The sequence below is a fragment of the Pimephales promelas genome, chromosome 11 (assembly GCF_988280905.1).
Source record: "Pimephales promelas chromosome 11, fPimPro1.hap1.1, whole genome shotgun sequence".
Classification (NCBI taxonomy): Eukaryota; Metazoa; Chordata; class Actinopteri; order Cypriniformes; family Leuciscidae; genus Pimephales; species Pimephales promelas.
The window spans coordinates 27,607,264-27,632,218 of NC_142779.1; the positions used below are offsets into that span (position 1 = coordinate 27,607,264).

At 41.2% G+C, this 24,955-nt stretch overlaps 1 protein-coding gene across 1 annotated transcript; it reads left to right on the forward strand.

Moving 5' to 3' along the window:
• The first annotated feature begins 8,525 nt into the window (after nucleotides 1-8,525).
• Nucleotides 8,526-12,760, forward strand: LOC120463944 (uncharacterized). Its single transcript, XM_039653217.2, has 4 exons — nucleotides 8,526-9,636; nucleotides 9,756-9,923; nucleotides 10,109-10,204; nucleotides 10,283-12,760. Exons 1-4 carry the CDS (start codon nucleotides 9,277-9,279, stop codon nucleotides 10,463-10,465), a joined length of 807 nt encoding a protein of 268 aa, XP_039509151.2. The 5' UTR covers nucleotides 8,526-9,276; the 3' UTR covers nucleotides 10,466-12,760.
• The last annotated feature ends 12,195 nt before the right edge of the window (nucleotides 12,761-24,955 follow it).

Genomic DNA, 24,955 nt, shown 5'->3' on the forward strand with positions numbered 1-24,955 from the left:
TATTGTACGTCACACGCATCACACACACATGACCAGCGTCGGCCAATAGTGAGCCTACGTGTGACGTAGCTCTACGCAATCACACTACGTTAACTGACTTACAGGCTCATGGAGAAGGAAGTGAATAGTTGAAATAAAGTCGTTATTTTTGTTGTTTTTTTGCGCACAAAAGTGTTCTCGTCGTTTGATAAACTTAAGATTGAGCCCCTGTAGTCACTTGGACTATTTTAACGATGTCTTTAATGACTTTTCGGGGACAGCAAGAGCCAGTCCCTCAAGAAGCCTATGGACTGTATGCAGGAGCGATCTTAATATCTTAAATATCTTAATTTGTGTTCCAAAGATGAACGAAGGTCTTACGGGGTTGGAACAACATGAGGGTGAGTAAATACTGACAGAATTTTCATTTTTGGGTGAACTAACCCTTTAATAAAAAAATAGATGCCTACTTAAATAAAAAAAAGTTTTAACAGTCTTAAAACTGTCTCAAAACATATAAAATAAATTATTTGCTAAAATTATGACAAAACTGAGAAACATAAGAGCAAGGCTTCAACAAGCCTATTGTTGAAATCTAAAAATATTTGGCCTATTATTTCTCAACTGTCTCAATACAGTGTAACTGTCCTCAAAAGCTTTATTATTATTATTATTATCATCGTAACAGACTTTGTTAGATATTACATGACATAATCCAACAAAGTCTGTTACTATAATACCGGTAATGATGTTCTGGCGCTCGTTGTATCTGTATTCCCTGAACAGTATAACCTACTTATTAAAAATAAGTGAACTACACTCAAAACTGTGAAATAGTTCATTCAGCTTAAAACTTTTAAGTTTTTTTCAAAGATTTGGCCTTTTTAAGTTCCAGAAACTCAAATAAAATAAGTAAAAATTGAGGTAATCTTAAATACCATATCCTTACTTTTGCCTCTTGGTGGCGGTAATGAGCCTTATTGCTTTCCAATCTGCCAATTCAACAAAGAAGAGTCTCTGAACTCAAAAACATTTTAAAGTCATTTTAAAAGACACAAATTTCAATAGTAAAATTCTATCAAATTGACTTTAATGATCCTTACATATTTTAATTAAATATGTAAGGGTTATTCAATTTGATGGAATTTTACTATTTATTGAAATGCATATAAATCTTAAAAATGAAATGTTATAACTATTCTCAGTGCATCTTTATTTGCTATTTGTAAAACATGTAAAACTTTCCAAAACAGACCAGTCACCGTGACTACCCAGATAGCAAACTGACATTGAATCAACGTGGAAATATGACATCGAAACAACGTTGATCTGACATTGTTTTGCTCATCGAATTAATGTTGAACCAACGTCAGACACGTCATTCTTTAAAAACTAACGGAAAATCAACTTGAAATCAACGCGTTGTTTCAACGTTATGAAAGCAAACCAATTTTCGATTTTCATTTAGCTTTGAAGAATGCCGCGTCTGACATTGGTTCAACGTTGATTCGATGAGCAAAATCAACGTTGTTTCAATGTCATGAGAGACGTCGTTTCCACGTTGATTCAATGTCAGTTTGCTGTCTGGGTATACTATATTCATTTATTTCATGTTTTACTCAAATTACTGTAAAAATAACAATGGAGTGAAACTGAGTAAAACGAATTACCATAGCCTTCTTTATGCCCCTTGGTGGCAGTAATGAGCTTTTACCGAGTGCCAATCTGCCAACGCAAAAGAAGAGTCGACTTGTGCGTGCACTTCTTTTAAAGTCCCCGTGAACCGGAAGTTGCAAACGATTTTTCTCCAGTGCTGTGACGTATTTCCAAGTGAAACGGAATATTGAACAGAGGGCAGGGTTTTACTCTAGCGCTCCTCCTCTCCATCTCTCGCTCATAGCAAACTAACGGTTTGAGGGGAGTGGTTAAGCGTTTCCCCACCCAAGCTGTGAAACCTACGTCATCAGAAAAAGAAACCGTTCCAGACCGGAAGTAACTTTTCAGATTTTGATTAAAGATTACCAAGGTAAAACATTTTTTTTATATATATTTTTACTTGCACGGATTAATTTTTCACCACAAGACTAGTAATATGCGCTAACAAAGTAAATAGGTTCAATTTTGATTTCACGGGGACTTTAAACATTGGATTCCAGGTAACCATCCAAAACACATCAAAGAGTCAACATATCATGTAATTTCCGTTTATTTCATGTTTTATTCGAAAGACTGTAAAAAATAACAACGGAGTAAAAATAATTCCCATTTGAAATCGAGCGCTCGGATTTGAACTTGGAAGCCCGCCATGTCATGCAGGAGTCATTGGCGTTGCCTCAACGTGGTTCTGTATCAGATTAGTTCATCGTCGTCGTTTCTTTGTTTGCTGCGGTTTGTTTAGTGGCTATAATCTGGTAAGTACTTCTTAACTATTTATTGAAATGCATAAATCTTAAAAAAATTAAATGTTTTAACTATTCTCAGTGCACTGTATTTGCTATTTGTAAAACATGATGCTAGGTAAAACTCTCCAAAATAGACTAGTCAACGTGACTATACTATATCCGTTTATTTTATGTTTTACTCAAATTACAGTAAAAATAACAACAGAGCAAAACTGAGTAAAACGAATTACCATAGCCTTATTTATGCCTCTTGGTGGCAGTAATGAGCTTTTACCGAGTGCCAATCTGCTAACGCAAAAGAAGAGTCGACTCGTGCACTTTTTTTAAACATTGCATACCAGCTAAAACTATCCAAAACACAACAAAGAGTCATCATATCATATAATTTCCATGTATTTCATGTTTTACTTGAACGACTGTAAAAAATAACAACGGAGTAAAAATAATTCCCATTTGAAATCAAGCGCTCGGATTTGGACTTGGAAGCCCGCCATGTCATTTTTTTTTTTTTTTTTAGCGCGTCATGAGGGAGTCGTCGGCGTTGCCTCAACATGGTTCTGTAGAATCAGATCAGTTCATCGTCGTTGTCGTTTATGCGTTTGCTGCGGTTTGTTTAGTGGCTATAATCTGGTAAGTACTTATTAACTTTAAAAAACAAAGTTATTCAAGTTATCTGCCACAGAATGGGACAGAAAAGTAATCAAACTGTTTAACTTATTGCGTTTTGCTGATAGACCTAACTTACTAAAATTATCAGGCACACTTTAGGCCTACATGTTGCGATGTTATTTGTGGATTGATTTAACGTTAACTAAATTTAAACAATTAATAATAATAATAATAAAAAATTCATTACATTTATATAGCGCTTTTCTCGGCACTCAAAGCGCTTTACATAGAGGGGGGAATCTCCTCAACCACCACCAGTGTGCAGCATCCACCTGGATGATGCGACGGCTGCCATAGTGCGCCAGAACACTCACCACACACCAGCTTACTGGTGGAGAGGAGACAGTGATGAAGCCAATTGGTATATATGGGGATGATTAGGAGGCCATGATGGACAGAGGCCACTGGGCACATTTGGCCAGGATGCCGGGGTTACACCCCTACTCTTTCAAAAGACATCCTCGGATTTTTAATGACCACAGAGAGTCAGGACATCGGTTTAACGTCTCCTCCGAAGGACGGTGCTCTTTGACAATATAGTATCCCCATTATTATACTGGGGCATTAGGACCCACACAGACCACAGGGTGAGCACCCCCTGCTGGCCTCACTAACACCTCTTCCAGCAGCAACCTGGCTTTCTCAGAAGGTCTCCCATCCAGGTACTAACCAGGCTCAGCCCTGCTTAGCTTCAGTGGGCAACCAGTCTTGGGCTACAGGGTGATATGGCCGTTGGATTAAACACCATTAAACACCTATACTGACTATGATTCAGTTGTTGTTTAAACATACTGATGTTCTTGACAGAATTAAAGAATCAAACTCTTCACAATCCGATCAATACACAAGATGGTTTGTATTTTCAAGAAAATGACCTGTTATCAGCATCAGAGGAGTTTAAATTGCCGCTGCTGATTTACATTGATGAGATAGAAGTTGCAAATCCATTAGGTACTTCGAGGAAAATACACAAACTCTGTTCGGTGTACTGGGTATTTGCTGATCTACCTAGTAAATACCGATCAGCTTTGCATGTTATTCAACTAGCAGTGCTGTGTAAAGTTCTTGATGTCCAAGTTCAAGTTCAAGTCTTTATTTTTGCCAGAACGACCCACATCGCCTGGAATTCATTTTGGTGAAATTGCTCACACAAGACAATACAACATAACATGACATACAATAAAAGCATAAAATCTAAACAGAGAGCAACTACTTAGATTGCTGCTAATAAATAGAATAAAACTAATCAGACAAAGTGCTAGTGCGTTTAGTGACCCTGAGAAGAAGTAGATTGTTGTTGTTGTATTGTGCCAGTTGAGTTGGCTTCACGCTTGATTATTTGAACAGGAAAATTGAAACATTCTCATATCAGCATACAGATAAGGTTGATAAACCAAAGCCAATTTCCAAAACTTATACCACAAAAATGACAATAGGTGGTAATGGTCATGAAAATGCTGCATTACTTCAGCTACTTCCATTTATGGTTGGCAATGTTGTACCAGAGGGAGATGTGCAGTGTTAATGGAATTGAAAGACATTGTGGAGTTAGTGCTGTCTCCAACATTTACTGAAGAAATGATTCAGTATCTACAGAGTAAAATTAGGGACCACAGGCAAATTCTTCTTGAAGTATTTCCAGATTTTAAGCTTCGGCCAAAGCATCACTTCGTCGAACATTACCCAGAGCTAGAGCTGTCGCGATAGTCAATATATCGACTTATCGTGCGATATATCCAGTGCCATCATTTTTGGTGCCGCGATATATTGCAACAGATAATTTGTTTTACTATTAAGAATAATAATTAGATTAATTTTTAAAATAAAATGAATGTCATGAGCATTTTAGTTGATCGCGCTGCCTCTGTCATCTTGTCTGCACGCGTCCACCACACACACACACACACACAGGGAGAGAGCGGACACCGGCAGGTTAAGAGAAGGCGTGAACCAACCAACTGCATTTTAAAGTGTTCTCGTGACATCTACAGTTAGGAAGAACGAGTCCAACATGGAATTGATTTCAAAGCCACAATCTTCAGCTCCGGTGTGGGAACATTTTGCCTTTAAAGGAGCATTTCACCCATTGCAACATTAATCTTTATTGAAAGTGGATCATATATGTAGTCGCAATGTAAAATAATTTTTTAATTTGGTGCCCCCTTGACCGAGAAAAGACAGAAAATAACCAAGGGGCGCCTATATATGAAAAAACTACATGTCCCACAATCCACAGCACCTCAAGCCACACCCACTAAGGAACAGCGGCGCAAACAGAGAATCCATTCTTCCGTCTACAAGGCTAACATTAGCTGTCACTGGAGTTTGAAATTCATTTCACACAAAATGTCTAGTTGGCTGTGGCGAGCAGGACGATCGAGGGCGAGGGATGTAACTTAAGAAGCCTGTGTTTCGTGCGAGGCTGGTGGCGTGAGTTATAACAGAGACTGATAATGAAAGACACATGTGAGCCGCGCACCAGTCCCGCGTCTCTCATGGAGAACCGAAAGCATAAAACGGGGAGCGACGATGGCAGATCGAGAGAGAAACAGCCCTTATTTTATGCTGTGTTTTGTTTCTGTTGTGTGTAACGTTACAGCAGTTGCCAATGAGGGGCTGCTGGCTTATACTTTCGTTTTGTATTTGTTCATTTTACTATTAAATTGCTTAAATGTTCGCCGGTTCCTGCCTCCTTCTTCCCACAACAACAAACCCCATTAACGTTACATTGGCAAACTCATTAGTGAATTACTCCTCGTTTGTATTTATTTCTGTTTAGTTACTGCATGTTACCTGGATGTTTAGTCAGGCGAAACTATCACAACACAAACATCCGTAAGCTCGTCTGATTCAGAGATTTCCTCAAGGAGAAATTGCCATCGTTGAAATTCTCTGCAGCAGACGGACTGTGTCTGTAGGCCGTAGTACGCAGCGAGAGCACGGGCACCAGCAATCCGCCCAGCGCCAGAGTCAGTGCGGGGTCCTTGACCGCGACAGGCCGCCGCCTCGGCGTCTCCTGCTCCTCCATCAGCCTCAGCTGCTCTAAACTATACTGCGACTCATAAAGATAGCCACGGACATCGGATTCGAGCAGCAGAATTTCAAAATCCTCTTCTTCCATATCATGTTTAGTTTCTTCCATCATTGTCATAACTTATGATCTCCACAGCGCTTGTTAGCTTAGCTTCCAAACAAGATGGCTGATATTGATTTCAGTTTCTGCAAGTGAAGTCCCACCCACTGATCTGTAATAGGCTTGTAGGGTGAGTGGGTCCAGCACCCTGGAATAATAATGAGCTAACATATGTAGTTCAAAAGATTTTAATGAAATATGACTTCCTGCTTATCGTGACGCAAAATGACGATTTTTACGTCACGATAAGCAGGAAGTTAAACACTTAAATCCTTATTTCTCCCATCTCATGGGAAAATAAGGAAAAAAACCATGATCATTCAAAAATATGTCTGGGTTTCTAAAGATACAAAGCTTAATGCAAATGGGTGAAGTGACCCTTTAAGCCGAACAAGAGAGGAGAGATAATAGTGAACGAGCGGGTATGTCGACTGTGTTTTAAAACAGTAGCAACGCGACGAGGCAACACAACAAACTTAAAATCGCACCTAAAACACAACCATCCCACCCAGCTTTTCAACCTGGGCAGCTGGAGTTGGAGAGGGGCCTTCTTCCAGACAGTTATGTTGCAGATGCATTTTCCCGTCCCGACAGTGCAAATATAGCAGTAAACGTGCGCGAAATGGCGCACACTCACGGATAGCGTAACTCTCAGTGTTGGTAAATTTCACTTTCTACACGAACTAGTTCAAAGTTCAGTTCACACATTTTAAAATGAATTAGTTCAGTTCATAGCTCATACAAAAAAAACTAGTTAATTTATAGTTCTTTTTTCCATGTTGTGAGCTTTTTTTATTAGGCTGTTATTGTCACAGCCCATACAACCACAGACAACAATTATTTTATCGACGGCCAGTTTGCACAGAAATGTGAGATTTTTTTTCCCATCCGCACTGACCTCATAAAATCTGTTTAAATGATCATACATCTCCTCACTCGCTGCTTTGTCGACGGTGGCCGCGGCGCGGTTGGTGTTGCCAGATTGGGTGTTTAAGGCATGTTTACGTGTGTTTTAGCCGGGTTTTCGCCTGGAAGGCTCTATACAAATCGGCACCCTATTGTACGAAGGTAAGAGTTTGAACTGATAGAGCGTGCGTTCGCAGACACCAGAATGAATGCGTTCACAGTAACGTTCATCAGGCAGTAATACAGTACATTCTTCAGTTCACTCAAATATGAACGCGTTCATGAACTATCGTTCATTGAACGCGTTCAGGCACAACACTACTCCCTATTTAGCCAAAGAGATGCAGCCATTATGCACGGTCGAAAAACCAGCATTTAAAAATATGAAATGTCCTGTTGATGCATCTGTGCCTTTGTGTGAGACACTTTAAAAGTTTAAATTGACATATTTCTTTGTTTTGATCTAGTTTTTGATACCTGACACTTTTTTGTTAACGAATGTGTATTTATTTAGGCTACTTATTTTATTTATTTGGGATATATTTTTTCACATTTCACAATGTCTAAATATTGAATAGAATAAGAATAAATGTTCTTTGAAACAGTGTACTTGCATTATAATGCTATTATATTGTCATAGGCAATCAGTGGCATAAAATGGTCTGAAAATGACAATAATATCGTTTATCGCAATTAATTTTGGTGCAATATATCGCACAACAAAAAGTAGTTATCGTGACAGCTCTACCCAGAGCTGATCAGATGTTTTGGACCTCTTGTACATTTATGGACCATGCGTTTTGAAGGCAAACACCGCTTCTTCAAACGGGTTGTCCATGATACACATAACTTTAAAAATGTGCTGAAGACACTGGCAAGCAGACACCAGCATATGATGGCTTACCATCTGAGTGCGCCAGCGTTCTTCAAACCACATTTGCAGGCATCAACTGTGACATCTGTTTTAGTTTCAACACTACCTGAAGTGGCAATACAGTATATTAAACAGAAGTCTGATAGTAACACTATATACTGCGCATCTCGAATCACCATTGATGGGACATATATTTCTACTGGGCAATATTTTCCTTCTGGTTATGAAGCAGGGTTTTGTAAAACTGAGTCAATCCTCCTGGTGAATGATCATGTGGCCTTTCTATGCAGGGAGTACAAGTCCCATTATATTGAACACCTAAGAGCTTTTAATCTGTGTTTAAGTGATATATCTGTTAAAACGACACATCCCCCCTTTCTGCCTACAGCAGGGGTGCCCAATCCTGCTCCTGCCGATCGACTTTCCTGCACAGTTCATCTCAAACCCTAATCAAACACACCTGAAGTAGCCAATTAAGGTCTTTAGGATCACATTCAGGTGTGTTTAATTAGGGTTGGAGATGAACTGTGCAGGACAGTCGATCGCCAGGAGCAGGATTGGGCACCCCTGGCCTACAGCATAGAGGGCCAGTTGCTGTTAACGCTAAAGTGATTTCTACCTTTACAATAAGGTAAAGATTTTTACATTATTTGGAAATATGTCCAGTTCATCTTGTTCAAAACTGTATTTTTAACTTGTCTTTTACCTTGTTTTGGTCTCATAGATGGCAGAATCACAAAAACTTTTACTGACAATTTACATTGCTCCTGACATCGCCCACAAGATGACCCTTTCTGCTCGCCCAAGTACAGTAGAAGAGTTGATTACAGTAATTAAAGAGAAATTTAGACCTTGTCTTGATTTTGATTTCAGCCTTCAATATGAAGACCCAGACTTTGGGGGGCAACTCTGCTTTCTAACAGACATTTCAGAACTGCCAGAGAAGGCTGTATTAAAGTACAAAGATCTGAAATTGATGCTGGCTCAGCTGCAAGTTCAGACACAGAAATACTCACTTATGCCCCAGGACGCTCTCAGGGTTGGCCTGATGTGTTCCCAGTTCCTCAATTTTCATATGATGTCGAGCACACCCTAAATTGTGGAAATACTAACTATCAAACCAGTGGAAAGTACTTAAAATTAACAAAAGGCCAAAAACATGATATTTTAGAAAATATGGCCAAGGCAATGCACAGCTTTAAGGCTTACCCCAGCGACAAAGAAGTTGCTAAAGCAGCTGAGGCTCTTATTTCTAAGCATCCCCAGGAAGTCAATGTGGATGGTATGGCTGGAAGACCAGTTTAAAGTTTAAGATGGGCAACTATCGTACAAAACTCAGCAGATCTGGCTGTGAAGAGGTGGCTGTTAACTCGGGGAAGAGAAGCCAAAATAATCCAGAGAGTGAGTCTCCCCACTCTAACATCAAAAGAGCTCGTCGAGCTGAGGTAAACTACCTACCAAATTTTCCAAAAGGTGAGAGTGCTGAAAGCTTGGAACAACAAAGACTGCAAATAGTTGAGGAAGTGTCTAAGACTGAAAGAAGTCTTGGACTGATAGAGAAACTCATGCAAAGTACATTTGCGCTGCGTCGCAAACAGATCGTTGTCGATAACCCATCACAACCAGTGAAGGACTTTTTGGAAAAGTGGCCTGCACTTCATTTGGAATCTCAGGTAATTTTCTCAGTTGCTGTCTGTTGGATTCCATTTTTTGTGCGTTTATGTGTGTCTGTTTCTTTTGTTTTCTTGTTTACAATTTTTAAAATGTTTTTTGATTGAATGCTTGCTTTCAGATTGCTGCAGAATTCCACAGAATTACTAATATCAACTTGAAAAACAAGTTCTATGCAGAACTGGACAACCATACACCTCGACAGATTGCAGTTTACAGGCAGAAGGCTACCCGTACTGGAAAAGTAGCAGAAGCACTGAGAAGCATCTTAAGTGCCTTTGATCTTGTTGTAAATGTTGTTAATTACATTTAAAGTTGATTGGTTAATGTGCACAAGTATTTTATCTGTTAATAGTTTAAACCTGGCTTTCAACTTTTTTCGTTTTAAATTTCTTCCCCTCTTTCATCTGTACTGTTATCTATATTTATATTTCTTTTGTCTTGCACCACTAAGACAGTTCTGTCTTTTTTCAGGATCACTGCGATGTTGAAAATAGACGTACAGCTGCACTTCGAGCCCTCCCTGTCTACTTGCGCGAAGATGACTCTGTGTTTTTCAAGATGTGGAATGTAGGTTTTTAAACATCTCATTTGAAATTTAATGTTATTTATCTGATTATGCTCATGACGTTCTCTCACGCTTTTCAGACTGAAGAGGTGGATGAGCCAGACATTGCAGATTCAGCTATAGCTCTTGTCAGCATGGTGAATGGAGACTCGACTTCCACTGTTCAGTTTGACCCTGCTGGGATTGCTATTGTGCTGGAAGGTGACATTGTTCTAAGGGACATATCCAGGTTGGCTGATGCTTTTCTTTTGATGTTTGGTTAGATATATGCGTTACATCTCAACTACCCCAAAGAGCTGACCCACACATTTAACTTCATCCAAAAAGTCTTACTGGGCTTGGATGACTCAATGCCACTAACACCCAGATTGCTGAGTCTAAAAAAATGATCTACTAATTAAGGAGTAAGGGGAATGGATGTACGAGATCTATACAATTTTATTTTCGGTTCTTTTCAGTTGTTGTGACTATGTAGTTGCCCTATTAAACACTGAGCTCAAGATTTCAAATTTCCCAGTGAAGTGGAGAATTTCATTTTCATTTTAGTATACATTGATTGGGATTGCGTTACTGAAAGCCATCACTCAGATTACTACATTTTATTTTTACGGATTAAGAGATTTTCTGCATTTCTAGATGCACAAGAGACTGTTTATTGTATTTTATTTCACTTGTTGTGACCTATAATATTATAGTCTATTGTAATACTACTCAAATTTTGAAATTTTCCAGAACACAGATTGTGTTGACTTAGTATTTGCTGGGATTGCGTTACTGAAAGCCACTAGCACCCAGATTATTGCCTAAATGTCATTTTTACTGATTAAGAGATTTCTGGATGCACAAGAGTCTGTTTATTATATTTTATTTCACTTGTGACTAATAATATTACAGTCTATTGTAATACTTCTCATATTGTGAAATGTTCCAGAACACAGATTGTGTTCACTTAGTATTTTCTGGGATTGCGTTACTGAAAGCCACTAGCACCCAGATTCTAAATTGTATTTTTTTCTGATTAAAGGCACTCTATGCAAGATCTGTACATTAATATAACATCTTCAAAGTCGTTTCAGTGGTTAACAGCGATGCTGACCTGCCAATCTTGTGATGGACTTGTGAGTAAATCTCTTATTTGTAAACTTGTTTGCGTTCTATGTTGTATGTTGCTGCACTAGCTAGTTTGTCATTTTTTACGGTGCTGTTCATTCATCCATTGTTGATAATTAGACCAGTTCATATAATTCCCACAAGTCTAGCTAGCTTTCGTTTACCAAAGCTGTAAGCAGGCTTCCTAACAAACAGTCGTTTCTCTTAGTTCTGTTGTTTTTTCGTTATGTTTTATTGCCTAGGTTGCCACAAGAGCTAGTGTGCCAGATGAACTCAGGTGTTGTGATGTGTATCACGTAACGTTTGTCCTGTGTATGGTTCGGATTTCTTATGTCGTGCGTAAGGTACTGTTATAAACCTTATCTGACTAACAGTGCACTTCCCGACTGTAATTTTTCTTCAAATTGTGTTGATTATGAGTTAAATTTTGACGCTGTTGATGTTGATTCCTGTGATTATCACGAGGACATAGTCAATATATCACATAATTATTAGGACATATAAGCCTAGAGGTTGTAAATAGTGTAATTGAACACAATTTGCTAACTATTATGATAAATTGTAATCATGTCTAATGAAATCATAACGGCCAATGTTATGAAATAATGTGACGTACATTTAATTTTATTGATGTAATCTGACATTTTGTAATGTTTACATTACAATCAAAAACAAATGAAATTATACATTAGTCCTACCCTATAGGCTATTTACCTGGGATTTAGCAAAAATCATGTAAAAACGTTATAAGTCAGCAAATGAGATTTTATAAGGCAACTTTATTATTATAAAGTAGTCTAACACTTGACAGTTGACTTATTTATGACAGTGCAAGTACACCACAGCGGCTCTAGAGGTCATTGTTTTACAAAAAAATCAGAGAGTGCATAGTGTGCCTTTAAGAGAATTTCTGCATTTTTAGATGCACAAGTGACTGTTTGTTGTATTTTATTTCACTTGTGACTAATAATATTACACTCTATTGTAATACTTATCAAATTGTGAAATTTTCCAGAACACAGATTGTGTTCACTTAGTATTTGCTGGGATTGCGTTACTGAAAGCCACTAGCACCCAGATTCTAAATTTTATTTTTTTCTGATTAAGAGATTTTCTGCATTTCTGGATGCACAAGAGACTGTTTGTTGTATTTTATTTCACTTGTTGTGTCTAATAATATTCAGTCTATTGTAATACTAATCTCATATTTTGAAATGTTCCACAACACAGATTTATACAGTTATAATGCTGGCATGAACCGTGTAAAACCTTGCGAATATTTTAATGCATTATAGATTTCTAAAATGTCTAGAAATTGAAACTTGGTACGTTCTCAAAAGGTAATGGCAGTGACGCATGTTAATGCATCAGGTTAAAGCTATTGTTATTCCTTTTGCAAAATAAAACGTACTTTCATGTATGGAGTTTGAAATTGTCTTCCTTTCTAATGTTTAAGGAATAATGTTTTGCTAATGTTAATTTTGAGGTCACATTTCTTAAATTAATTATTGTATTTATTTTTAAATGTTAAACATTTTGTATTTCTAATTTCTGATAAATAAAAATAATTGAATTAAATGCATAGAAAAAAGTTGAGTAATAAAAATAAAAATAAATAATTTGAGTTAATCTGCTCTATAGATTTAAGTGTAACTAACTTAAAACAATTAATTTGATCAACTTAACAGTTTTGAGTAAATCTGCTCTATGGCTTTAAGTGTAACTCACTTTAAACAATTAATTTTATCAACTTAATAGTTTTGAGTTATCTGCTCTACAGATTTAAGTGTAACTGACTTAAAACAATTAATTTTATCAACTTAAAAGTTTTGTGGTAATAAGTTTCCTAAATTTTTTTGAGTTATCTTAACTTATCCGGGTTTACAGTGTATTTTTCCCCTCGGGGCTTGCCGTAGATGGGTCGTGCGCAGACTGCGCACTTGGTAGGCTACTGGAGTGTCGCGGGTTTTTGGAGGTCTGATGTGTGGTATAATAAAGTGGAGAAGAGTTCAAACTGCTATGTTTATTATTTATTCAAACTGCTACCCTTACACCTTGAAGGTTAAGTTCCCCTGCGGGCTGTTTTCTCCAATACCGATACCGTGACTAGGCGCAGTTGCGCACGAATTGTCTATGCACGCGCGAGGTGTCTAGAGGATTATGCGCATGACTTAAACGCTGGCAGACACAGCAGCAGTTGTAGGCAGGTATATTGATAATTAAATCAGAGTTTTGTTGTCTTGAATGATTCATTCAGTCATATTCATTCATTCATTGATTTATGTCACTTGTTTAAGTAATCTAAAAAAAAAAAAAAGAAAAGAAAAAATAACCCCGATTAGGGGGGCCCCTGGTGGCCAGATATTTTCCCACGCAGTTTGCGTTCCCACGTTGGCCAAAACCTGTTGGCAGCTCGGACAGACACTTCCTGTTTAATGTCCCGCTGGCAGTGTTTCAGAGCTCCGTACGTTAATGGAGCGTTTCATAGTGTTTGAACTTGGACACAAATCTAAAGAAATGCGGTCAGTGCTTAACAAGCAGTTTAGTGAAGTTATTATATATTATAATAACTATAATAGCATAGCAATATATTCACGTGCTATTCGAACTTCACGGATCAATATTCTTCAGCTAAACGTTGTTAAAACAAAGACGACACCTATTTACAATCACATTAACCTATAGACAACGAGCTACAACCCAATTCTCCTCAAAACGAGCTTTATAATATAAATTTGTCTTTAACCGGCCGATTGAGAGACTAGTCCGAATAAGGGTCCATCTGCAAAGTGCAAATCCCAAAACTCTTCTGCACATTTTATATTATTTGACATATTCAATAGCTTCACTGTGATACACTGTAGGCTACTGTCACCAAATTCAGTTCCAATAACTTTACCCTTTTTAGAAAAAAAAATATCAGTAACTTCACACTGTTATACAGTGTAATGCCATCAAATTCAGTAAGAAAATATATTGCAAAAGCTATGGTTGTTACTATTATGTTAGCTGCGTACAGTACCAATATAATTTGTGTAAATAATAGGCCTACTTATTTTTTTATGTGCAATTACTTCCCAAACTAAGTGTTCTACCAGAAAGACTCGGGAGATAAGATACTGTACGATAAACATTTTATTAACAGCCCAGCAAGCCATATATGCAATAAAGTTCTTTGGCGTAGGCCCCGTCCGTAACTCGCGATCCGAGGGTATGGATTCTGCATATCCTGCCTGAAGATGAAGGCAGGGGCGCAGCCGACCCCCACTTGGAGTTTTGGAAGGGACCGACCTGGTGGTGGTGGTGGGAAGGATGGAGCGAAGACCGTCTTGGTGGAGGTGGGGAGGATGGTGGTAAGTGAAGCGTCAGCATCTGCAAACTCAGACAAGTGCAAGTAAGGGTCTTTTATACTTCACGTATTAGAACGCGATTGGATAGATGAGAAGGTAATAATGACGTGACAATTGAGTCTTCCTGGCAGAACTTCCGCTACGCTTTCATTTCTACCAGAAAGACTCGGGAGATAAGATACTGTACGATAAACATTTTATTAACAGCCCAGCAAGCCATATATGCAATAAAGTTCTTTGGCGTAGGCCCCGTCCGTAACTCGCGATCCGAGGGTATGGATTCTGCATATCCTGCCTGAAGATGAAGGCAGGGGCGCAGCCGACCCCCAAAAATGAGTGGAAGAATAGTTCCACTGGACGAAGCCCACCCCCAAAGAACATGAAAGAAAAGTATACCCACCAGAAGCATGTTATGTGGTTCCTAAAATAGAAGAAGAAAAAGAGTTAGCAAACAGGTAGTCAACATGGGTATATCAATTTCCATGGATAGTAGAGTTCCATCGATATTGCAGTGGGAACGGAACTCTACGATTGAAAAATGTCGAGCATGCTTAACTTAATATGAAGATACTTTTCTGCTGCTAAATTTCATGAGACATTTACGCATTTACTCACGCTTAAAATTAATTTATCACTTATTTATTTAATATATACGAGGCCGCGCTGAGCCACATAAAACGAGGCCACACTGAGCCACATAGAAAGGGCCACGCTGACCCACATAAACAAGGCCATGCTGAGCCACATAGACAGGGCCACGCTGAGCCACATAAACAAGGCCATGCTGAGCCACATAGACAGGGCCACACTGAGCCACATGAACAAGGCCACGCTGAGCCACATAAACAAGGCCACGCTGAGCCACATAGACAGGGCCACGCTGAGCCACATAGACAGGGCCACGCTGAGCCACATAGACAGGGCCACGCTGAGCCACATAGACAGGGCCACGCTGAGCCGCATAGACAGGGCCACGCTGAGCCGCATAGACAGGGCCACGCTGAGCCGCATAGACAGGGCCACGCTGAGCCGCATAGACAGGGCCACGCAGAGCCGCATAGACAGGGCCACGCTGAGCCGCATAGACAGGGCCACGCTGAGCCGCATAGACAGGGCCACGCAGAGCCGCATAGACAGGGCCGCGCTGAGCCGCATAGACAGGGCCACGCTGAGCCGCATAGACAGGGCCACGCTGAGCCGCATAGACAGGGCCGCGCAGAGCCGCATAGACAGGGCCGCGCAGAGCCACATAGACAGGGCCGCGCAGAGCCGCATAGACAGGGTCGCGCAGAGCCGCATAGACAGGGCCGCGCAGAGCCGCATAGACGAGGCCACGCAGAGCCGAATAGACAGGGCCGCGCAGAGCCACATAGACAGGGCCGCGCAGAGCCGCATAGACAGGGCCGCGCAGAGCCGCATAGACGAGGCCACGCTGAGCCGCATAGACGAGGCCACGCTGAGCCACATAGACAGGCCACGCTGAGCCACATAGAAAGGCCACGCTGAGCCACATAGAAAGGCCACGCTGAGCCACATAGAAAGGCCACGCTGAGCCACATAGACAGGCCACGCTGAGCCACATAGACAGGCCACGCTGAGCCCCACAGAGACGAGGCCGCGCTGAGCCCCACAGAGACGAGGCCGCGCTGAGCCCCACAGAGACGAGGCCGCGCTGAGCCCCACAGAGACTGGCCACGCTGAGCCCCACAGAGACTGGCCACGCTGAGCCACAGAGACGAGGCCGCGCTGAGCCCCACAGAGACGAGGCCGCGCTGAGCCCCACAGAGACGAGGCCGCGCTGAGCCCCACAGAGACGAGGCCGCGCTGAGCCCCACAGAGACGAGGCCGCGCTGAGCCCCACAGAGACGAGGCCGCGCTGAGCCCCACAGAGACGAGGCCGCGCTGAGCCCCACAGAGACGAGGCCGCGCTGAGCCCCACAGAGACGAGGCCGCGCTGAGCCCCACAGAGACGAGGCCGCGCTGAGCCCCACGGAGACGAGGCCGCGCTGAGCCCCACGGAGACGAGGCCACGCAGAACCATACAGAGATAAGGTCATGTTAATCGACGCATAGACTAGGTTCGCTGAGCCGCTAGGCTGCTAGAAGCCAGCCCCCTAAGGACCATATAGCCAGTGATGGCGCAAGGCGAATTATTCGAGCTGAAACTATCACCAGATAGATAAAGCATACACCACCACCAGTAATTGCATAGGAATTTACCTGAATCGTTACTGCAAAGCTTGCTGGGCTTCGAGAATGATCTTTAGATCGGGTCTTATATAACTCCGCTGCAGAGGAAGACCATCTGTCCAGGATCTTAATAACTGAAGTGGAACGCCACGATCAGCTGCTGTAGTGGCTGCCCAGATCCTGAAGGATGACCAGTATACTGGGAGGGAGATAGACTGCAGCTATAGAGGACAAAACTGACGAATCCTGAACCAGGTTAAGAGTAGTGCTCTGTTAGTTATGATAGATAGTAATTTGATCGCGGATGAGAAGGGACAGAATTTAATCCCAATTTATAAATTGATAATGTGATACAAAGCCTTTAAAGTCACTCTTTGAGGATGGAATTAGGTGAGGAATGAAATTAGAAAAGACCATGGGGAAAATCTGGAGTATTTAGCACCTGGAATGAGCCTTGAATGCTTGAACAGGCAGCTATAATCTGATAACGATAAGAAGGGACCACTGCAGACAGACTAACACAGACTTTGAGTGTAATGCTGCTGTTTTAAGCATAACCGACATCTGCAAGGTTAAACACTCAAAGTTCAAACAGTGGAAGAATTCATTTAAAAATTGCTTTAAAGAATACAACAGTGCTGGGAGGAGCTAGTAACATTCCTCCTGGGTTAGTTCATCACAGCCTAAATATAATTGATCCTGCCAGCAGGACATGATATATAGAATATCGAAACAGAATACCCTAACCGGTGACTAGAGATAACTACGCATGAGCTACATAATCCATCAACAACCATCTGGAATGTTGACTATGTTGACACTTCCTGAGACTCCATCTTATGCGATTCCAGTTGAACAAGTGAAAAAGTTAAATGTCGGTGATGGTAATCGAAGCTGCACCGAGCTGTTGAAATTCCGATCCCTGTGCCGGAAGCAGCAGCCCTACCACATCCAAATGTGGAGGCAAAACAAGATGCTTACTCACCCTCGAATGATCATTACTACTCAATTATTTTTGAGGCATTCTGAGTAAAACCCAGCATACCCGTGCATATCCGATTCCTGCGAAAGAAAGGAGGCACAATTATACACATTATTATTAGGGGCCAAGCACCGAAGGTGCGGAGGCACCTATTGTATCTGTTCCGTTTCCTATTATTAGGGGCCAAGCACCGAAGGTGCGGAGGCACCTATTGTATCTGTGCCGGTTCTTATTATTATTATTATTAGGGGCCAAGCACCGAAGGTGCGGAGGCACCTATTGTATCTGTGCTGGTTCTTATTAGGGCCCGAGCACTAACAGTGCGAGGACCCTATTGAAACTGTTAGGGTTATTTTATTTTTTTTTTTTTTTTCTTTTTTCTGCAAAGTAGGCGCCATTTTCGGGGCCACAACATGCTCAAAAACTCACCAAATTTGGCACTCTTGTCAGGACTGGTGAAAAATTTCGTATTTTGTGGGTTTCGCGGATGGGCGGGGCAAAATGGCTCGCTAGCGCCACCTAGAAAATTTGAAATAATTAGCCCCTCGTCCACGTTCAACCTACATGCACGAAATTTGGTGGGGACGTGTATCATATCAAGACGCACAAAAAAGCCTCAAGAACCCATACCCTAAACTCGACAGGAAGTCCGCCATTTTGAATTTGGCGGCCTATTTTGGACGATTTACACACTACGTACTTTAACGAACTCCTCCTAGGGATTTAGTCAGATCGACTTCAAATTTCTGCTGTGCCTTCTAAAGGCATTGACGATGTAAAGTTGTGCTATCTGCGCGTTTTCGTCGATGGGCGTGTCCGTGGCGTCGAAGATTCGCCATAAAACAGGAAGTTGCAGTAACTTGGCTGTAAATGCTCAGATCTGCACGGAATTTTACACATTTGACAAGAGTCCCGCCCTGAACAAATCTACATGCCGACATTCACCCACAGTCATAGCGCCACCTGCTGGCAACAGGAAGTGACCTTTAATGAAGCAGCCCCCGCCGCTTGTTTGACCAACATGTACAAAATTTATGTGGTGCATCTACCATGACCAGACGCACAAAAAAGCCTCAAAAACCCATACCTTAAACTCGACAGGAAGTCCGCCATTTTGAATTTGGCGACCGATTTGGGAAGATTTACACACTCCGTACTTTAACGAACTCCTCCTAGGGATTTAGTCGGATCAACTTCAAATTTCTGCTGTACCTTCTAAAGGCATTGACGATGTAAAGTTGTGCTATCTGCGCGTTTTCGTCGATGGGCGTGTCCGTGGCGTCGATGATTCGCCATGAAACAGGAAGTTGTAGTAACTTGGCTGTAAATGCCCAGATCTGCACGAAATTTTAGAAATTTGACAAGAGTCCCGCCCTGAACAAATCTACATGCCGATATTCACTCACAGTCATAGCGCCATCTGCTGGCAACAGGAAGTGACCTTTAATGAAGCAGCCCCCGCAGCTTGTTTGACCGACATGTACGAAATTTCTATGGTGCATCTACCATGACCAGACGCAGAAATAAGCCTCAAGAACCCATACCCTAAACTCGACAGGAAGTCCGCCATTTTGAATTTGGCGACCGATTTGGGAAGATTTACACACTCCGTACTTTATCAAACTCCTCCTAGGGATTTAGTCGGATCAACTTCAAATTTCTGCTGTACCTTCTAAAGGCATTGACGATGTAAAGTTGTGCTATCTGCGCGTTTTCGTCGATGGGTGTGTCCGTGGCGTCCATGATTCGCCATGAAACAGGAAGTTGTAGTAACTTGGCTGTAAATGCCCAGATCTGCACGAAATTTAACACGTTTGACAAGAGTCCCGCCCTGAACAAATCTACATGCCAACATTCACCCACAGTCATAGCGCCACCTCCTGGCAACAGGAAGTGACCTTTAACGTAGCAGCATAGCAAATGCACATCCGCACTGGCTGAGCTGCAGAAAATGCAACACGGCCGCCTAAGACCCCGACGTGCTACAGGTGCGAGGGCCCGCCCATCGCTGCTTGCAGCTTTAATTATTATTATTCTTCTTCCGACTGGGCGTCTATGACAGCCCATAGACCGGTTTGCGGGAAAGTTGTTTTGGTTTGACATTCTGATAGAGGACAGTCCCAACTTTAAATACACCAATTTTGGTGTCTCTAACGCATTCCCTCTAGCGCCACCAACTGTCCAAAGTTTCACTTTTATTATGCTAATAACTTTTGAACCGTAAGGCCTATCAACAAAATTCTTTTTTCCTCTTGTTCCTGAGCTCATGCCGATTCGATCGCATCCTATGACGTCATTTTCCGTCATAAAAAAACGGCCGCCATTTTGAATTTTCCAAAAAACCTACTTTTGCGAACTCGTCCTAGACGGTTTGTCCGATTTTCACCAAAATCGCACCGGATCTTCTCCAGGCAGTGCTGACAAAAAGTTATGGAATTCAAGATGATTCGAATAACCGTTTTTGATAAACGCGCAAACTAATTTTACGTAGCGCTTGCGAAAACAGACGTGAGGCTGTATCTCCGCAACACTTACTCGTTTTTAGACCAAACTTTGTACGTGTCATCACAAGCATGACCTGAGGCTACGTGCTGCGTTTCGGCGCAGCGCCACCTAGTGGTCCGGAGATATGAAAAATGGCTATTTTTGCTCGTAACTTCTGAACGGTTTGTCCAAAAATCATAAACTTCATCTCGTTAGATTCAGGGCATCATGCCGAGTCGACTGATATCCAATTTTCCCAGATCGGCCATTTTGGCTGTCGGCCATTTTGAATTATGTGCTAAAATGCTGTATTTTTTGAACGCATGAACGAATTGTTAAGAAACTCGGTATGGGTCATCAGTACGATGCCCTGAAGAAGCCTGAGAAGTTTCGAAACAGCGCCACCTAGTGGTGAATTGTTTTTTTCAAGCGCTTATAACTTTGGGTGTGGTACACTTATTTTCACGGGAGTCATCTTTTTGAGTTCCTGAATCGTTGCCGAGTCCAACGATACTAAACATGCTGGGTTTCGTGTTACGGTTGGTGTAGTGTAGCGATTTAGCGCGAAAAAAACACTTGGCGATATCTTCAAAACCGCTGTTCCGATCGAGACGAAACCACCGCCAGAAACACGGAATCATAGCTTGTTAACTATACGCTAATGCCCAAATGCGAAAATATTGATAGTAAGGGGTAGTAAAATTCAAACAAAGTCATGTGTCAGTCATTTTTTACGTGTTTTTTCATATAAATGTTTATAACTCGGAAGCTAATTGAGATATTTGTACCAAAATTGACACACATATGTATGGGGTCACTCTGAGGACACATAAAAAAAATTGTGGGACTGAGCCTCTTGGTGGGGCTATAATAGAACAAAACGTGAAATTCCCATTGACTTCAATAGAGTTTTGTGAAATACAATGCTATACTAAACAAATGCATTGGTGTAATATTACAAAACTCAGTGTGTGCCATAAGCAGCATGCCCTGAAGGTACTCAAAAGATTTTGAGACAGCGCCACCTGTTGGTCAAAAGTTATAATTAATTTCTGAAAACGCTAATAACTTTTGAATAAATTTGCCTATTGCAATGAAACTGATCTTAATAGATTCCTTGGGTTATGCTGAAAACATAGATATCAGGTTTTGCATAATCAGCAAAACTTCCTGTCCGCCATCTTTATTTCTTTGAAAAACCTTCTTTTTCTAACTTCTCCTAGATCGTTTGTCCAATTTTCACGAAAATTGAATCGTATCATCGCCAGACCGTGCCAACTAAAAGTTATGAATTGCACGATGATAGACAAAACTGTTTTCGTATACCACAGCATCAAAGTTTAGGCATGCTGCCAAAATTACTATTTAGGCTTTATCTCTGCAATGCCTTCACATTTTGACACCAAACTTTGCATGTGTCATTGTCACCTCACTCTGACCACATCACATCTATTTCGTAACTGCGCCACCTATTGTTCGAAAGTTATAACCCATTAAATCATCTTATAAGTTAATGTTTATGTGATTTTATCAGCCATTTGCCCAAAGTTCTCTCAAAATGCCCTTAATTGCTCCTTGTTGCAGTTGGTCTGCCACTCCTTGCCATTTTGGCATATGTTGCCGCTTCTTGCGCTTGGCCCCGGTAATGGCTGCTTGCAGCTATATTTATTATTATTATTATTCTTCCGACTGGGCGTCTATGGCAGCCCATAGACCGGTTTGCGGGAAAGTTGTTTTGGTTTGACATTCTGATAGAGGACAGTCCCAACTTTAAATACACCAATTTTGGTGTCTCTAACTCATTCCCTCTAGCGCCACCAACTGTCCAAAGTTGCACTTTTATTATGCTAATAACTTTTGAACCGTAAGGCCTATCAACAAAATTCTTTTTTCCTCTTGTTCCTGAGCTCATGCCGATTCGATCGCACCCTATGACGTCATTTTCCGTCATAAAAAAACGGCCGCCATTTTGAATTTTCCAAAAAACCTACTTTTGCGAACTCGTCCTAGACGGTTTGTCCGATTTTCACCAAAATCGCACCGGATCATCTCCAGGCAGTGCTGACAAAAAGTTATGGAATTCAAGATGATTCGAATAACCGTTTTCGATAAACGCGTAAACAAAATTTACGTAGCGCTTGCGAAAACAGACGTGAGGTTGTATCTCCGCAACGCTTACTCGTTTTCACACCAAACTTGGTACGTGTTATCACAAGCATGACCTGAGGCTACGTGCTGCGTTTCGGCGCAGCGCCACCTAGTGGTCCGGAGATATGAAAAATGGCTATTTTTGCTCGTAACTTCTGAACGATTTCTCCAAAAATCAAAAACTTGGTCTCGTTAGATTCAGGGCGTCATGCCGAGTCGACCGATATCCAATTTTCCCAGATCGGCCATTTTGGCTTTCGGCCATTTTGAATTATGTGCTAAAATGCTGTATTTTTTGAACGCATGAACGAATTGTTACGAAACTCGTTATGGGTCATCAGTACGATGCCCTGAAGGAGCCTGAGAAGTTTCGAAACAGCGCCACCTAGTGGTGAATTGTTTTATTCAAACGCTTATAACTTTGGGTGTGGTACACTTATTTTCACGGGAGTCATATTTTTGAGGTCCTGAATCGTTGCCGAGTCCAACGATACCAAATATGTCGGGTTTCGTCTCACGGATGGCGTAGCGTAGCGATTTAGCGCGAAAAAAACACTTGGCGATATCTTCAAAACCGCTGTTCCGATCGAGACGAAACCACCGCCAGAAACACGGAATCATAGCTTGTTAACTATAAGCTAATGCCCAAATGCGTAAATATTGATAGTAAGGGGTAGTAAAATTCAAACAAAGTCATGTGTCAGTCATTTTTTACGTGTTTTTTCATATAAATGTTTATAACTCGGAAGTAAATTGAGATATTTGCACCAAAATTGACACACATATGTATGGGGTCACTCTGAGGACACATAAAAAATATTGTGGGACTGAGCCTCTTGGTGGCGCTATAATAGAACAAAACGTGAAATTCCCATTGACTTCAATACAGTTTTGTGAAATACAATGCTATACTAAACAAATGCTTTGGTCTAACATTACGAAACTCAGTATGTGCCATAAGCAGCATGCCCTGAAGGTACTCAAAAGATTTTGAGACAGCGCCACCTGTTGGTCAAAAGTTATAATTAATTTCTGAGAACGCTAATAACTTTTGAATAAATTTGCCTATTGCAATGAAACTGATCTTAATAGATTCCTTGGGTTATGCCGAAAACATAGATATCAGGTTTTGCATAATCAGCCAAACTTCCTGTCCGCCATCTTTATTTCTTTGAAAAGCCTTCTTTTTCGAACTCCTCCTAGACCGTTTGTCCGATTTTCACGAAAATTTAATCGCATCATCTCCAGACCGTGCCGACTAAAAGTTATGAATTGCACGATGATAGACAAAACCGTTTTCGTATACCACAGCATCAAAGTTTAGGCATGCTGCCAAAATTACTATTTAGGCTTTATCTCTGCAATGCCTTCACATTTTGACACCAAACTTTGCATGTGTCATTGTCACCTCCCTCTGACCACATCACATCTATTTCGTAACTGCGCCACCTATTGTTCGAAAGTGATAACCCATTAAATCATCTTATAAGTTAATGTTTATGTGATTTTTTTAGCCATTTGCCCAAAGTTCTCTCAAAATGCCCTTAATTGCTCCTTGCTGCAGTTGGTCTGCCACTCCTTGCCATTTTGGCATATGTTGCCGCTTCTTGCGCTTGGCCCCGGTAATGGCTGCTTGCAGCTATATTTAGGGGCCAAGCACCGAAGGTGCGGAGGCACCTATTGTATCTGTGCCGGTTCCTATTATTAGGGGCCAAGCACCGAAGGTGCGGAGGCACCTATTGTATCCGTGCTGGTTCTTATTATTATTATTCTTCTTCCGACTGGGCGTCTATGGCAGCCCATAGACCGGTTTGCGGGAAAGTTGTTTTGGTTTGACATTCTGATAGAGGACAGTCCCAACTTTAAATACACCAATTTTGGTGTCTCTAACTCATTCCCTTTAGCGCCACCAACTGTCCAAAGTTTCACTTTTATTATGCTAATAACTTTTGAACCGTAAGGCCTATCAACAAAATTCTTTTTTCCTCTTGTTCCTGAGCTCATGCCGATTCGATCGCACCCTATGACGTCATTTTCCGTCATAAAAAAACGTCCGCCATTTTGAATTTTCCAAAAAACCTACTTTTGCGAACTCGTCCTAGACGGTTTGTCCGATTTTCACCAAAATCGCACCGGATCATCTCCAGGCAGTGCTGACAAAAAGTTATGGAATTCAAGATGATTCGAATAACCGTTTTCGATAAACGCGTAAACAAAATTTACGTAGCGCTTGCGAAAACAGACGTGAGGTTGTATCTCCGCAACGCTTACTCGTTTTCACACCAAACTTGGTACGTGTTATCACAAGCATGACCTAAGGCTACGTGCTGCGTTTCGGCGCAGCGCCACCTAGTGGTCCGGAGATATGAAAAATGGCTATTTTTGCTCGTAACTTCTGAACGGTTTGTCCAAAAATCATAAATTTGGTCTCGTTAGATTCAGGGCGTCATGCCGAGTCCACCGATATCCAATTTTCCCAGAACGGCCAT

What these genes read in the sequence shown, in the direction of transcription:
- LOC120463944 (XM_039653217.2), top strand. Translation starts at nt 9,277, where the DNA reads ATGGGCAACTATCGTACAAAACTCAGCAGATCTGGCTGTGAAGAGGTG. An exon ending in TAAGTGCCTTTGATCTTGTT is followed by an intron (nt 9,924 to 10,108) that starts GTAAATGTTGTT and finishes GTCTTTTTTCAG; the next exon opens with GATCACTGCGATGTTGAAAA. An exon ending in TGTTTTTCAAGATGTGGAAT is followed by an intron (nt 10,205 to 10,282) that starts GTAGGTTTTTAA and finishes CACGCTTTTCAG; the next exon opens with ACTGAAGAGGTGGATGAGCC.